Here is a 12,723-nt window from a genome sequence, read left to right on the forward strand (position 1 = left end):
GAAATACCATGAGGCTTATGACGTCATGCGTACTCTCATCGTATATATCCAAGAAAACGCCATTACGTGATTTGTGAATACACGCGTTTTGCTATAGTGCCTGATTGCAGGCACTTCAATTTAAAAGCACAAAGAAAGGCCTGGTTTCGCGAAGGCTGAAAACACATCGGTGTAGTACTCTTCATGACAGTTCCGTCATGGCTTACTACACCTTACTATATATATATATATATATATATATATATATATATATATATATATATATATATATATATATATATATATCCTAAATAATAACACATCGGTGTTTGTCATGACAGTGTATCATGAAGCGTACTACATTCGCGAAACCAGGCCCCTCTTTGTACTTTCAAAAGGATGTGCCTGCAATAACCCACGTATTCACAACAGCATGTATTCACAAATGACGTGAAGAACGATTCAATGGCGTTTTCTTGGATATATACGGTGACAGTATGCGTGACTTAGTAAGCCTCATGGTATGTCACATTACATATTTATGATAATTAGGAACCATGCCATATAATCCGTAATCACGTGCACCACAAGAAAAAAAAATTGACATCACGTAAGCAGCGGTGCAACTGTATTTATTTCATACGTATGATGTGATTAATCGTGGTATAATAAACCTTACCACTCACATAAATAATTCATGATAAATAGGTTTGATACGAGTTCTAAGGTAACATGTTCACAATAAGAGGCTTTTTCTGCACATCAATAAAGCAAGTAATACAACAGCGTTTATTTGACACCCATTATGCCAGTACTGGGGATGTAATACACTTCATCGTAAGTCACGTGAATAATTCATGATCCATTGGAGTCATACGTCATCATAAGGAATCACATTCACCATGACAAGATTCTCGTACACATCTCAAATACAAGGAATTAAACAGCGTTTATTGACACCCATGATGCTAATACTCGTCGTGTAATAAACCTCATAGTAAGTCACCTGACCAATTCATGATTTATAGGAATCATGCGCCATCAAAAGGAGGCATGTTTTTTTCCGCATCACGTAAACAAGTTTTTCCGCATCACGTAAACAAGCAATTCAACAGTGTTTTTTTCATAACCATCATGCCAATTCTCGTGATGTAATTACCCTCATGGTGAGTCACGTCACTAAATCATGACGCATGGAAATCATGCGACATCTTTGGGAATAATGTTTGCTAAGACAAATTTTTGCACATACCGCAAACAAGCAAATGAATGGCGATCATTTGATACCTAAGATGCTTTTGCTCGTGAAAAATAAACGTCATGGTAAGTCACGTGACTGATTAATCATCCGTAGGAGTCCCGCGACATCATTAAAATCCAATTAACAAGTTTTTCAACACACCATCAGCCTCTTTCTTGAGGCTGACGGTGTGTTGAAAGCAATTTTCCAGGAAGCAATTTTCATTTTGTCCCAGGTGACTCCCCTCATCGAGACCTTTATTTTGATACCCCAAAAGCCCTCGTCGCCAGATATTGACTTTTAACGTAATTTACGACTAATGTGACCATCTCATGACTATAACCAGGAAGCAAATTTTTAAATTGTTCCACGACATTCTCCTCATTGAGACCTTTAATTTGATACCGCACAAGCCGTAGCGACATCATGTTGACTTTTAACCCAATCTGACTCACGTGACTATCTCATGACTATAACCAGGAAGCAATTTTTAATTTGTGTCACGTGAGTCCTCTCATCGAGACCTTTATTTTGACACCCCACACGCCCTAGTTGCCTCATATTGACTTTTAACGCAATTTATTACTCACGTGACTATCTCATGACTATAACAAGGACGAGATTTTTAATTTGTACTACGAGATTCCCCTCCTCGAGACCTTTAATTTGATACCTCACAAGCCCTACCGGCGTCATATTGACATTTAACCCAATTTATGACTCACGTAACTATCTCATGACTACAAGCAGGAAGTAATTTTTAATTTGTACTACGTGAATCTGCTCATCGAGCTCTTTAATTTGATACCTCATAAGCCATCGTGACATATCTTTCACTTTTAACCCAATCTATGACTCACGTGACTATTATCATGACTTTAACCAGGAAGGTATTTTTAATTTCCTCACGGGATTCCTCTCATCGAGACCTTTATTTTGATACCTCACAAGCCCTCGTGGCATTATATTGACTTTTAACATTATCTATGACTCACGCGACTATCTCATGACTATAACCAGGAAGCAATTTTTATTTTTTCCCAGGTGACTCCCCTCATTCGAGACCTTTATTTTGATACCCCACAAGCCACATATTGACTTTTAACGTAATTTACGACTAACATGACCATGTCATGACTATAACCAGGAAGCAATTTTTAAATTCTCCCACGATATTCTCCTCACTGAGACCTTTAATTTGATACCTCACAAGCCCTAGCGACATCAAGTTGTCTTTTAACCCAATCTGACTCACGTGACTATCTCATGACTATAACCAGGAAGCAATTTTTAATTTGTGTCACGTGATTCCTGTAATCGAGACCTTTATTTTGACATTCACTAGCCCTAGTTGCCTCACATTGACTTTTAACGCAATTTATGACTCGCGAGACTATCTCATGACTATAACCAGGACGAGATTTTTAATTTGTATTACGTGATTCCCCTCATCCAGACCTTTAATTTGGTACCTCACAAGCCACAGTGACGTCACATTGACTTTTAACCCAATTTGTGAGTCACGTAACTATCCCATGACTATAACCAGGAAGCAAATTTTAATTTGTACAACGTGATTCCGCTCATCGAGCCCTTTAATCTGATACCTTATAAGCCATAGTGACATATCTTTGACTTTTAACCCAATCTATGACTCACGTGACTGTTATCATGACTTTAACCTGGAAGGAATTTTTAATTTTCTCACAGAATTCCTCTCATCGAGACCTTTGATTTGATACCTCACAAGCCCTAGTGCCATCACTTTGAATTTTAACCCAATCTAGGGCTCACGTGACTCTCATGTCTACAACCGGGAAGCTATTTTTTATTTGTCTCACGTGATACCACTTATCGAGACGTTTAATTTGATACCTCACAAGCCCTAGTGGCATTACTCTGACACTTAATGCAATCTATGACTAACGTGACTATCTCATGACCATAAGCAGGAAGCAATTTTTTATTTCTCCCACGTGATTCCCCTTATGGAGACCATTATTTTGGTACTTCACAAGCCCTGGTTACATCAATTTGACTTTTATCCAAATCAATGACTAACGAATAATCAATTAAGTAGCTATATTAGGTAATTAATTAAACCGAACGTGCCCGTATTGGGTTTCGAGAGTTAGGCATTGTGGCAGTTTCCCCTAAAATTTCGAGTTAAGCGAGCAATTTAAATCCGATAATTCATACCCATAACACCATCCTCGTATTCACTATAGTAGTTAGGGAGAGTGCTGGATAGTCACGTGACTGTTTTATTGCGCAGTTCTTAGGTCGTCTGGTTAAACTGGTCACGTAACCTAGTTCATCTAACTTGGATGAAAATACACTGCGCCCGAATGGTATTGGTTGCCAACTAAATTACCAAGCGCTGTCATGTGTTGTGCACTGCGTGGGTCTTGGATTATATTGGTTGGCGCCTGGATTATATTGGTTGGCGCCTGGATTATATTCACTGGCGCTGGGATTATATTCACTGGCGTTTGGATTATATTGAGCGGGAAATCCTGTAGTACTGAAGACAACACTGTATACGTAATGTTGTGGCACATTGCTGCTGCACTGTGCAGTAAACCCTTCTATCTAAACATTAGGGCGCAGAAAACACGTCCCAGAAGCAGGACGGAACAAGCGCTCACTCCCAACTGACTTTGTTGGAGGCATCATCACATATAATGATAACCGATTGTTGGACTCATAGACTAAGAGGTGAAATGGGCACATTCAGAGCAAAGCATCTAATCTCGCTGCCACGTGGTAGCGTAGACATGACACTAATGCATTGAATGCACTTTTTCTCAGCATAACACGCTTCTAACAGTTCCCACACCACAGCATTCTCGCTTCTTCCAAGAATTTCAATCTTTCCAAGATAAAGGATATGGGTTCAACCCTGGCAGTGGCAGCCACTCCTCAGATGGAGGCGCAAAGCGGAAACACCCATGCGTTGAGATTTGGGAGTGCGTTAAAGGTCCCCAGGTTGTAAAAAATAATCTGGAGCATGATAGTTAAGGTGTAGCTTCGGTGCATTTAAACACCACAATCGACCAAGAATTTTAATCTGCTCAAAAGCCACGTTGTCCCTCCCCACTCACCAGGCGGTGGTCTCGGTGACACCGACGCTGACCACGCCCTGGGCCACCTCGTCCCAGCCCTGGGCGGTGGGCTCTGAGCGGAGCGGGCAGCGGCCCGCGTACAGCTTATCTCGGTACACGGCCCACAGCACGTCCCCAGAGGGGGACAGGGCCAGCCGGTTCATGGGTCGCGACCCCTTGCGCCAGGTGAACTCACGGCCCATGAGGCGTGAGAAGTGCACGTTGTCCCGGCTGTCTACACAGCACAGGTAGCCGTCGCATGCCGCCAGTGAAACCACGGGCCCAGGGCCTTTCACCTGCGGGGGCGGCAGTCAGGGCAAGACGCTAGTTACAACAAAGATTTTAACGCAAAAGCAGCAAAGCCAGCATCCGCATCTGTAACAGGAAAATGGCCACTTGGGAAGTGTCCCATAACACGAGGCATTTTATAGCACAAGCCTAAACTCGTCACTACCGAGAGGCATGGAGTAAGAAAAAATTAAAGCCGTTCCAATCAATGTGGAAGCTGTCGGAAGTGCAGAGCAGTGATTCGCCATAATGGGCTGTAGTGCCGTTATCTCCCGCCTTCGCAGTGCTCGCGCGCCCCCTGACTGAAACTGCGCCAGCAGGAGTTCCGTTCTTTTTGTGCTTGCTTTTCCTCCCGCACGTGCCGCGTTGTACTGCCACTTTTTTTCCGCTTACTATCGTAAAAACTAACCCAACGAGCGTTCCTAACTAAATGAATGCGGGTGCTGCTGTTTAATTACGTATATTTTGCCTCAAATGTACCTGCAGTTTTCTTTGCGCTAAGCAAGGGGGAGATGTGTGACAAGCGCCAGCGGTTCACGAGTTTCGAACGCTTATGACTATATAAACCTTCTGGCTTTCGAAGCCTCTGGGTTACACCGCGACGACAGCCGCTACGACGGAACGCCATGGCCCTACATGGGTTCAGCGAGTGAGCTACAACGACAAGGCGAGCCCCTAAAGTGCTCTGCACTTAAAAGACAGGAAGGGAAATGGTGCTTCCTAGTGTGGCCAGATAATGGCACAAGTGCCTGGCCTAGGTTAAGCCAGTGGCACCTGTCGCAGGAGAGACGAAACTGCATGGCCGCCACGATCAGGATTTCACTGCGCAGCCGCGTCATGAATGCTGGCCACTTTCATTTCATCCATCAGGTGCTGCTGCCCTCTCCTTTGCTGGCGCAGCTGCGAAGCATTGTAGTCTACGCTGGTTTTAGTAGTGACATTATCTGGTCGCTCGCTCGCACGAGCTCCAATGGGCCGTTTCGCCTCCTACGTACATTCTTGCTTCGTGGTCGAGACCGAGATTTTAACGCGAGGGTATTAAATACCCCACTAAGCAAAAATGCCACCTTTGGCATCAGTAACAGGGAAATGGCTTCTTGGGAAGTGTTCCATTGCGAGAGGCATTCAATAGCCCGAACCTAAGCTTGGTAGAACTGAGAGGCGGCCATCCATGCTAGAACCGGGAGGGCAAGATGCTAGTTAGGACAAAGATTTTAATGTGAAAGCATTAAATGTTGCATTGGGTGAAAAAGCCAACATTGGCATTTGTAACATCGAAATGGCTCCTTGGGAAGCATACCACCGCACGGGGAATTCCATAGCATGAGCCTAAACTTAGCATTATCAAGAGGTAGCCATCCACGCTAGTTAGGACAAAGATTTCAACGCAAAAGAATATAAACGGCCCATTGAGGGAAAAAAGCCAGCATCAGCATTTGTAACGAGAACATGGCTAGTTGGGAAGCGTTCCATAGAGTGAGGCATTACATAGCACGAGACTAAACTTTGCAGTACCGAGGTGGCCGTCCATGTTAATGCACTGCAGGTGAAGGAAGCTGAAGAATGCTGCCGAATGAGAGAACAGGCAAGCAGCGAAATTCGGCACCGTCGTCAAATCACAGCGGCGGGCTGAAGAGACAGATTGAAGCCATTCGAAAACACTCACACTAAATGCAAAGCAGAGCGCCTTGAGCGGCAAAGGCAAAGGGTAAGCAAGTCATCTCAGGCGTTCAACTGGACATGAACGCTTCCTAATTTACAACCCATGAGAAGCGCTTCTGAGTCCTCAAACCTTTTGCTTATTGTGCAACATACATAAGCCACACCTGAGTCAAGATAAAAGTTTGTCCGCACATATCAGCACGTCTACGGCGTTCCAATTTATGAATTTCCTGATTTTTTTCCTTCCCAGTTTTCCTGGAACCTGTCATTCACAAATTCGCTGACTGGAACCCTCCTTCTTCGAAAACTCGTAGCATAAAATGAAGGTAACCTGAATCCTCCCGTTCCACGAATGTTTGAGAAGCAAGCTATATCTTCAAAAATAGGTTTACCATTTAACAGAAACATTTGCCAGTTACAACCAGAAGTACACCCTTGAGACCGAACCTCGAGGGGAAGCCTCATATCACTTATTAGACAGGCCCATAAAGTGCAGATTATCGTTGGATGACTAAATAAACAGCGTTACCACCAATGAACAAGAACAAATGATGAAGAAGGCAAAATAATAGATTGGGAAATAAGACCAGAAGATTTGGGGGCAAATAATAAGTCAGGCTGGTTCAGAACAGGAGTCGGCAAAAATCACTGTAAAATGTCGGCGTCCGCCAGTCGACATCTAATGGCTGAGGACAAATTCTAAGCTAAGCTGCAATACGAGCCACAACACGCAATTGAGGTTTGGACTACAATCTTACCCAAATCGTCGGTAACCAAGTTGGTTATGCTGAAATAGCAGTTACAATCGAGTGGCCACAAGTTTCTCCCCTGCTCCATTTGCACTTCCAAAGTTCAGATATGATTCACCTCTTATCAATCGAATTAATTTTAATTTAATCCCCTTAACATCTGTTACAGGATAGTCACGATAAAACCAGGGTTACAGCTGTTTTCCGTTTCCATACTCCCTGCATAGACAAAAGAAGGACATGCATTGACAAAAGAAGGGAATTCCGTAACGTTTACAATTTCACTGTGAACTAATTATGATAAATAAATGAAACTTGGCATAATGATATACAGTCGAACACGGATATATCGAACTATTGTCTATATCGAACTCATAAACTATCCCCTTGAAAATTCTGTGTAAAAGTATAGGAATTGGTATGTTTATATCGAACCGTATTATTCCCGACATTGGGTATATCGAACGCCGCGCGAGTTGGAAGGTGCTCTTCGGCGGTCGCTGCACTGCCGATTGAGGTTTGATTGATTGTAGGGTTTAACGCGCCGACGCAACGCAGGCGATGAGGCGCGCCGTAGTGGAGGGCTCCGGATTAATTTTGACCACCTGGGGATCTTTAACGTGCGCCGAAATCTCGTACACACGGGCGTTTTTGCTTTTCGCCTCCATCAGAAAAGCGTTGCAGATTGAGGTTGAGGAGGATGTGGAGGAATGCGCGGGCATGGCGAAGACTGGCTCGCGGAACTAATCCCCCCTACCGGAACGAATTTGCGTTTGCCCAGTCGGGCCCCACTACCGGCCGCACAAGCCCGCACGCTCGGAAAATGTGACAGTGCGAGGTAGGGATGCCCCAACTGCGCACGCCCTTTTCTTTTTTCTTTTTTTGCGGCTGCGCACGTTCCCCGGCTTGCCGAAAAAGAGTTTTTTTTCTCTTTCTCTGGGTCTGTCTTCCCCCGATGTCGTCTCGGGAAAGGGAACAGGGAACGAAGGCGCTGGCGGCCTCCTCCTTCTTTTGCATTTTGCTGCTGTTGCTGCTGTTTGGCGAGTTGTCCCGCACCTTTCGGAGATCACTGTTTCTCTCGGAGATAACCATCACGAGCGCTTTGTTGGAGTCTGTTCAGACAGCCTTGGAATTGTTACCTTCAAAGTTCTTGTGGTACGTGCGCGGTGTTCTTTTGCGTGCGTGTTGTGCATGGTGTGCGAAGGCGCAGCGTGCCGCTGGAATTTTCTAGTTTTGCAGCCTCAAGAAGATCGAGACCAGCGTCTTTAATTTTATTTCCAGGACGAAGAAGCAGGCCAAGATCAGCAATTTTTTTTCATGGAAATAAAGTGTCCTGTTGCGTCGTGAGTGCGGAATTAGTTGTCATTCTTGAATGAGACGATCGGTAAGTGATTGTCCGCCATAGGTGAGGTCTCAGAGCCCATATTTTTTATATCGAATTTTTCATATATCGAACTAATTCGCGATCCCCTTGGAGTTCGATATACAGTCGAACCCTGCTACAACGAACGCCGCTTCAACGAAATATTTCCAATTCCCCGTCAGCTAGCCATAGAAGTCAATGCAACAAAGTCCTCGCCACAACGAACCATTTGTCAGGCTTGCTTTCGCTTCAACGAAATTTTCGATGATTTGGGCTGGGTTTGAACAATTATTTGACAATAAAATAAGCATAGCGCCAGCTATCTGTAACTTTTTATACATTCAGGACGCTTAGTTTCACCGAAAATGCGCGTTGCGACCACACCGCCACCCAAAACAAAACAAAAAATAACTCATAGGCGTACGCCATTGCTTGATGGTGATAACGATGTAGCTGGCTGTCTTTACACGAGGCGCAGGCCCGCTTCGCCAAGGCGGAGCCCCAGAGCTACAGCCAATTCGTATCCAGTTGAAATTGCATGAATGTGCTCCGCTGCTGGCGCGGTACCGTCATGTATGCGTTGTGAGCAGCTGTCCTTGCCGTTTTCCTTCTACCATTCTTCATAGCCAAGAGCGAAAATCATGTCTGCGCGTTTGGTCTTGAAGCCTAGTCATCCTATCTTAGTCGCGAGCGCGCGGTCCTGTTAAATGCAAGCGCGCACGTCTTGCCTGCCAAGGTCAGTAGCTGCCGTGCCCTGTCAGAGGATAAGATAACGGCACTCCTCCTGCCACAAGCGAGAGGGGGGCTTCCCACGGCCTAGCAGCTATCTGCAAGTAATCAGCTCGGTGGGCACGCCTTGTTGTACAGCGATACGTTTTGCGCCTGCATATCTTCACCCCCCTCCATAACGCGTTCTTTGGGTGGTGAAAAAACAGATAACCATTGGTGTGTTTGTTATCCGAATAAACATGAGTTATTGCGCGTCACTCCTTTTTCTAAACATTGTATTATGCTGCCAATGTTGCGGAAACGCACAGGGCTATTTTTCTGGCCTTTCCGTGGTGTGTTGGGGCAGATTTCGCCTCAACGAATTTTCGCTTCAACGAAATTTTTCGCACGTCCCGTCAATTTCGTTGTAGCGGGATTCGACTGTATCCGTGTTCGACTGTAGTTGAATTTTGATTAATTTCAGTGTAACTTTTTTCCAGGATACAGTGCATTAGATTGAGAGGTACAAAGCATTTTTTATTAGCTCTGTAGCAAGCACGTGCAATTTTTCGTTGACGTAACTCAATAGATGCAAGCAATTTCGGTTATAACCTAGCGCAGCACACCTTCGCTATAAAAGTTTAGGAAAAAAATAAAAAAAGGAATAAGGAGTAATAAAAAAAAACTGTGCTTGATTTCTCTGCCATAGGAATCGGTAAAACACGAAAGTGAAATATGCAGCGAAATCTGCAGCTGAGCATGGTTTGTGGGTCCCGGGCGGTCTTGTGGGCGTGCTTGGTGAGCGACGTCCTGCTGGCGACCCGAGTTGCTTCACCAAACGTGTACTGGCGTCATTTCCGTGACGGATATGACGTCAGTGAAATCTCATGTATCCCGGCATAAAACACTTTCATTAAAATATAAAACCCGAAAACGAACAACCGCAAGTACAACATACTCCTTAGCAATAAAGGTTGCTTCCCCGCAAGAAGACCCTGTGTGCAGGGGTGCACCCTTTACAGGCTGCTTGCTTCGTTGTACTGGCATCACTTCCATGACGGATATGATGTCAGTGAATTATTCGTGAATCCCAGAATAAAACACTTTCGTGTTAAAAAACTGACCTGCGCCCAGTGGAAGTCATAACGAGGAAAGCGGGGCTCCACGATGCCATGGAACACGACATCCGGCACAGACGATTCCACAGATTCCGTAGACTGACTGGTATCCCTGTGTTTGCTGTAGATGTCCTCCAAGGAAAGGTCCTGCTCCGAGTCCGCACCGTCTTCTGGATTTGGATTGGCACCGGCTTCTCCACCGGCTTGAGAATATGCCTCCGCGTTGACTTCCGTGCTGGCTTCGAGAGCAGTCTCGGTGGCTGCACTGGACGATGATGCCGAGGATGGAGTGACGCTATCTGATACTGGTGGTGCCAAGGAGTCGCCGCTGGCGGGAACGTCTTGCGGCTGGCTTGAGTTGGCTTCGTTGCGGCCCTGGCTCTGCCTAAGCTGGCTGAAGCGACTGAGGATGTGCGAGACCAGCTCGTCCTCCGAGGCGCTGTACGGAGGGGGGCATTCGGATTTCTTGGCCTCCGAGTTTGATGCGTTCTGGCCCAGTGGAGAGGCACTGCTTGGGGTGGAAAAGACCTCGTCGTATGTGGGAACGGGGGAAGGACGCCTTTCGGATGATGCTGGCGGAGGAAGCATTGTGGGCGTGCTTCCGGCCGTGCTAGTGGGTGGCCCTGCATTGGGAAGACCCGTGTCAGCAAACCCTTCAGTTTAACACAATTAAATGACTTATTATTCACAAGGAAACACTACGCAGTGTTGTATACAGGAGGAGGTCCCAAAGTTAGAGGCTGCAAGGGGGCCTCCCAGCTGTTTTTTTTTCTAAAGGACTATCTTGAAAACAGGTGCGGAAAAGACGTTGACTAAGAAAAGAAATACACAGCGCGTCATCCTGTGTATTCCTTTTCTTGGTCACCATCTTTTCCGCGCCTGTTTTCAAGATGAATCAACACCAACTCGCGCAACTTTCCATCCTGCTAAAGGGCTAAATGCGAAAAGAAACCCAACCTAAACAACAAAATTTTAAACGCAGATGTGCATCCACTCCAACACTTTACAAACACCAAAGCAGTTCCCAGCATTCACTGCTGATGTTTTTTAAGGTAAGTTAACGCGAGTTAATGGTCTGACAGGCTGATGGCCACTACGTCAACAATTAATGCCAATACATACTGTATTTTCACGCGTATAACCCGCCCCTGCATATAATCCGCACCCCCACTTTCAGCCCGCCGGAAAAAAAAAATCTTTGCGTATTGCCCGCACATTTTATACAGGAAAGGCTGCACCAAAGCTACTGCTCAAGCAACACATCACATACTATGTAGACAGAAACAGCTTATAGTTAGCAAGTAGCATACACTGGCTGCAAGGTGAAAGTCACAATTCACTAATAAAATTCAGATGTTAGAGTGCGCTCATCCTTGTACAGTTAAACCTCGATGTAACGAACTTCAATGTAACGAACCACAGAATTTTTTGTAACTTCAAGTGTATGCACACCATGTATTTTCACCCTCTGTGCAACGAAGTCCCATTTGCTGGAATTTCAATGTAACGAAGTTTCATGGAGAACTAGGCACGAAATTTAAGCTGTAGAAGTAGATTTTGGGAGACGGAAGCGCCGAAATGGGGTCCCAATAAAACGCGAGCGGCGACACGGGTCGCCCAATGCCGCGGATGCAGCCAGCCACGGAGTCTTTGTAAGCCCCTTGCCTACAAACTGCGTGGCATGCATACACGGCTGGCGACTGTTTCTGTCTCTGTCGGAGCTTGTCTACGGCTTAATCGGTATCAGCGTGAACCGCACGCAGCGTTTTCTCCCCGCAAAAATGCAAAATGCGCCCCACAAGCCACAGGCGCGCTGACGCAGCCGCGGAGACCACCCACGCGATGCGGGTAGCTCCAGCGACCACTTCTAACCGGTCGCTGAAACGCAACTCGAGAGGCAAATGAGAGGGGCATGTGAGAAAAAAGTGGATAACGTGGGCGAAATTTTCATTGTAAAATGTGACACGCGGCGCTTACGAAAGCGCCCATCAAATATCCTCCGCGGTGATAAGCCTAATCGCCTCTGGCGTTGCCGCCGCCGCAGCCGCATGCCGTCGCTTTGCACTTCTTCATTCGAGTTCGCTCATGCTTGTTGGGTTTCATTGTCCCAGCAAGCATTTGTGAATCTTTACGAGCTTTGCACGTGCGTTTTTTTCACACCGGTGTCCGCGATTGCGTGCCGGCGGCGGGAAGTGACTCGCGCTGCGCGCGGCAGTGGGAGGAGCCTGACCAGTTTTGCCATGGTTTCGCCAATGGGGAAGCGCGCACCCTATGGCGGGAGCTTCGAAGCACTCGGGGATGCCAGCTGGCTAGACGATAAGGCTTACCGCCGCGGAGGATATTTGATGGGAGCTCTCGTAAGCGGCGCGTACGACGTTTTACAGTGAAAATTTCGACCACGTTATCCACTTTTTTTCTCGCATGCCCCTCTCGTTTGCCCCTCGAGTTGCGTTTCAGCGAGCGGTTAGAAGCGGTCGCTGGAGCTACCCGGCCGCATCGCGTGAGTGGTCTG

The 12,723-nt window shown here is 46.1% G+C and overlaps 1 protein-coding gene across 4 annotated transcripts in view; it reads right to left on the minus strand.

Moving 5' to 3' along the window:
• Positions 1 to 12,723, minus strand: part of LOC144149297 (tectonin beta-propeller repeat-containing protein 2) — a 67,257-nt gene that overhangs the window by 35,448 nt on the left and 19,086 nt on the right. For all 4 annotated transcript variants that reach the window (XM_077680863.1, XM_077680866.1, XM_077680862.1 and 1 more), the window contains 2 exons: positions 10,218 to 10,834; positions 4,324 to 4,619 (listed from right to left, as the gene is read on the minus strand). In XM_077680863.1, coding sequence (XP_077536989.1) covers positions 4,324 to 4,619; positions 10,218 to 10,834 — 913 coding nt within the window. The remainder of the gene's footprint in view (positions 1 to 4,323; positions 4,620 to 10,217; positions 10,835 to 12,723) is intronic.

Source organism: Haemaphysalis longicornis, unplaced genomic scaffold, assembly GCF_048455015.1.
Source record: "Haemaphysalis longicornis isolate Haplotype H1 unplaced genomic scaffold, Haemaphysalis longicornis Haplotype H1 scaffold_8, whole genome shotgun sequence".
Classification (NCBI taxonomy): Eukaryota; Metazoa; Arthropoda; class Arachnida; order Ixodida; family Ixodidae; genus Haemaphysalis; species Haemaphysalis longicornis.